The following is a 3,973-nucleotide window of genomic DNA, read 5'->3' on the forward strand; positions in this document are numbered from 1 at the left end:
GTTCCAAAATTTTCCCACACCACTCCGCTCCTCCGCTCACTTCACTGGCTTCCAGTAATTGCTAGAATCCACTTCAAAAAAATGGTACTTGCATACCATGCTGCAAATGGATCTGGCCCTTCCTACATCTAGGACATGGTTAAACTGTACACCCCAGCGTGTGCACTTCGCTCTGCATCAGCCAAACGACTCGCTGCACCCTCGCTGCGAGGGGGACCCAAGTTCCCATCAGCAAAAACACGTGGGTTTGCTATCCTGGCTCCAAAATGGTGGAATGAACTCCCCATTGAAATCAGGACAGCAGATAGCTTGCACATCTTCCAGCGCAGACTGAAAACTCATCTCTTTCGACTCCACTTCGAGCGATAGAATTACTAACAAATAACTGCTAACAGAGCACTTATATACTAATAAAGGACTGGCGTATCTACAGCCGGTTGAGTAGCACTTGAAATGTTTGGCTCTATGAAACCTGATGTACTTATATGATTCTGTTTTCTTCAAGGTTGTATCTTCCTGGTCGACTGCACTTATTGTAAGTCGCTTTGGATAAAAAAAAAAAGAACTGAAACGAGTTCTTCATTCAAAATGTTGCGGTAAGAAGAAGAAGAAGAAGAAGAAGGAGTAAAAGAAGTAGAAGAAGAATGAAGCTGGTGTGTTTCCCGCAGCGAGACACTACTATACTAATTGTGGGCTTATCATGTTGATTCGACCGCAACAGAAAGAGAAAAAAAACCTCTCGCTCTCACCATAGGGGCATGTCAGCCAAAAAGGGAAAAGGGGCCGTTGCCCGGGCAACAATAGGCCGTAGGCTACCTGTGCACGTCCCTGAACCTCACTGCACGTCACTGCAGAAGCTTTTATAGACATCTACGTTTTTTGTGCCCCACCACTTTTGTACATTTAAAAACGCCTCTGATTCTCTTAACTAATAACGTTATCTGCACTATATTTCTGCTGTTGTAATAATGTAAACTTCCCCGTTGCGTGAAAAATAAAGGAATTCAGATTTGTATTATAATAAAACTCCAGAAAGGAATGATTAATAGGGAAACACTCTTTTAAAATGATGCTCTTTTCGTTTTGAATCATTACATCATTAACATTTTTTTCAACTTAAATCTTGAAAACAGGAAGTGGCGTTTTACGCAGAATTGCTGCGTCACGTATACGTAATACGTTGAACAAGCTTCTGCTGCCCGAAGGTTGTTGTCTTCCTTCAGCTTTATTTATCTCTCACCTCAGTACTACTAATGACAACGCTGAACGTATATGAAAACGCTTGGAGATAACACGGAATTGACGTTTTAATCGACAAAAATAAGGACATGCCATCAGACTTTGTAACGTAACTACAAAGTAAACCCCATTTGGACAACAAACAGAGTCGCTAGTCAGACAGCTAACAGGGGTTAGCGCCACAGATCACCACACTCTCACTTTCTCTTCATCTGTAGCCGGCCTGTACATCCTGTCACCGAGATCAGTCCGTGGTTTCTCCAGAAGAGGATGAACTGGCTCTTCCCCCTGTCCAAAGGCTCCGGACCTCTCCCTCTGAACAGCCTACAGCAACAGAGACAGCGGCAGATCGAGTCTCTCAAAGCCGCTCACCCCAGGTGAAGTGAATGGCACCCTGTCACAACAGACCCCGGTGCTGCTGGTTAGCTTGTTGACTGTGTCGTTATATATGGTCAATAGAAGGTTTCTTGGTCACTTTAATAACATTAAAGTTGGTTGATTAAACATGTTAACTAGGTTTACTGCCAGTTGCTGTTTACTTAGCATAGCTAGCCACCGAGCTCACAGTTGAATCGTATTAAAGACGTTATGCTAACAAATAATAAAGCTTGTAGTCTCGTTTTACCCTAAATGTGTAATTGTGAGTATGTTAATGTACCATTAGTATACCCAAGAATGTACGTGAAACCACAACCACGGCTTTGACATGCCCCGGTGTGGTCTTTGAGCGGCTAATGTTTGCTAACTCAAAGCTAACTAACTAGCTGTGCTAGCTCGCTAGTTAATCAAGTCAGCCTGTCACAGTTCCAGTGTCTATATTTAGGGATGATGACACGTGTTGTGGCTCGCTGGTCCTGTGATCATTCCGGTGTTTACCGCGCATGCAGTTTTAGGAGGAGCCAGCTTGTTAGACGTGAAGATTAAAGTCTTAAAGCCTTTGTGTACTCCATATCTTGGTGACAAATAGCTGTGTCTTTCTACTCAGTTGGACAACAACTGCCAGCAAACAGTTCTGAGTGCATTTCTTCATCTCAGTGTAATCTCACTTCTGATGTAGAGTATGTGCGTGAAATTCATAAATGAGATTAGACACACTTTGTGATGGCTATGAGGCTCATGGGATTTCAGAGGCCTTAACAGCTAATGTGTTATTTTAAGTAATACATTGAAAGGTACCGTCTTTTACTCCTTAAAATACAGTGTACAGGTGTGGGTGTAAAGCCACGGCTTCTTAACATACATTTGTCTTATTTAGGGCTAAATTATTTGCTGTGAAGTAAACTATGATGTATAGAATGTTGAAAAATCTGATAGTTATCCTGATACGGATATCAACTTGCTAGCCATGATTGCAGTAAACAGTAAATCAATAACATAACATAACAGACACTAACAGCGGTTGACTGTTACAGGTGGAACATCCTGTGGTGGTAATCCAATGAGACAAATTAATTCTGGGATTAACATTACAATACATTTGCTTCTACATTTTGTTACTATGTTGTTTTGCTCAGAAGTCAGTGTTATTGGGTGAGAATGGGCGTTGAAGCTCTCTCTTTATGTATCTATTTGTCACCAAACCAGAGTAATGTTCATAAAAATTGATGGAGGACGTCCATTTTCTTATGTACTGATCATGATTACTGATTATGTATTCTTCCCAATAGCCTCGCAGAGATCCAGAAGGATGTGGAGTACAGAATACCATTCACTGTCAACAACTCGACCATTAGTGTCAATGTGTAAGTATAAGTTTTAGATACGTACGACAGGCTTCGGTTAGAAAACTAATCAACAAACTCATCTGTAAATTGAATGGAATATTGAAATAAGCTATTTTAGTTGGTTAAAAGTTGTATTCCCTTTTATAATAATTGCCCTACTTCGCAACAACCATGTACACTTGCATGCATTGCAACTAATACACATAATGATTTAAGAATGTTGTTTGACAACTCAGTTCTCTTGAGTGGTAGAAGCGAAAGCGAATAAAAGGAAGGATGGTTGGAAAAGAAAGTCAAGTAAAGCAGTAAAGGGCATTTAGCTCTCATTTGCTTTAGTCCTCTTACATAATGAAGTGTTCTAGTTTTGTTTGCTAATGAGAGCTGTTCACAAAGAAATAGACCTTTACCATATTACCCTCCCGTGATGTTCATGCTTTTGTCTTAAGAACACAGAGCTGGGCAATATACTCACAGTTCTTACTTGTTATATATGCTGTTAATATGATTAATTTTCTTTCCTCTAGACTGCTGCCTCCTCAGTTCCCCCAGGAGAAGCCGGTGGTTAGTGTCTACCCCCCTGTTGGTCATCATTTAGTCGATGGTAACAATGGCACCATGATAACCAGCCCCCTCATAGCTAATGTAAGTAGGTATTTCGGTTTCAAAAGATGCTTCCAGGAATGTTTGATCTCTCCTGTTGATTAATTGTAGTATTTGTAGTACAAGGTTATGTGACATAAAAGTGGGCTGACATTATTTTGACAGCTGACACTCAGTAACAATGACCTAATGTAATAGTGGGCAATGTTAATACAAGCCCATTAATGAAACACCGCAAAGGGACTCTAAGGGAAAATAATTACTCAAAGCTGTGTCGCAAATATTTTAATTTGACTCGAACTGAAATGATTGAGTCAAAGGAAAATAGTTTTTGCTGATGAGCGGCAGTTTATGTCTTGTATTTATGATTCCTTCATAATGCAGGTTTTTGATCATCTTTGTCTATCCAG

The 3,973-nt window shown here is 40.5% G+C and overlaps 1 protein-coding gene across 1 annotated transcript; it reads left to right on the plus strand.

The window, feature by feature from the left end:
- Positions 1-1,174: 1,174 nt before the first annotated feature.
- On the plus strand, positions 1,175-3,613 carry LOC104947301 (vacuolar protein sorting-associated protein 37A-like; the record flags this gene model as incomplete). The annotated part of the gene is made up of 3 exons (XM_010773280.1): positions 1,175-1,616; positions 2,907-2,981; positions 3,488-3,613. Coding segments are annotated over exons 1-3 (308 nt in total), but the record flags the coding sequence as incomplete, so codon positions are not given.
- Between the last annotated feature and the right edge of the window lie 360 nt (positions 3,614-3,973).

This window comes from Notothenia coriiceps, unplaced genomic scaffold (assembly GCF_000735185.1).
Source record: "Notothenia coriiceps isolate Sejong01 unplaced genomic scaffold, NC01 NC01_scaffold00012304, whole genome shotgun sequence".
In the NCBI taxonomy this organism is placed as follows: Eukaryota; Metazoa; Chordata; class Actinopteri; order Perciformes; family Nototheniidae; genus Notothenia; species Notothenia coriiceps.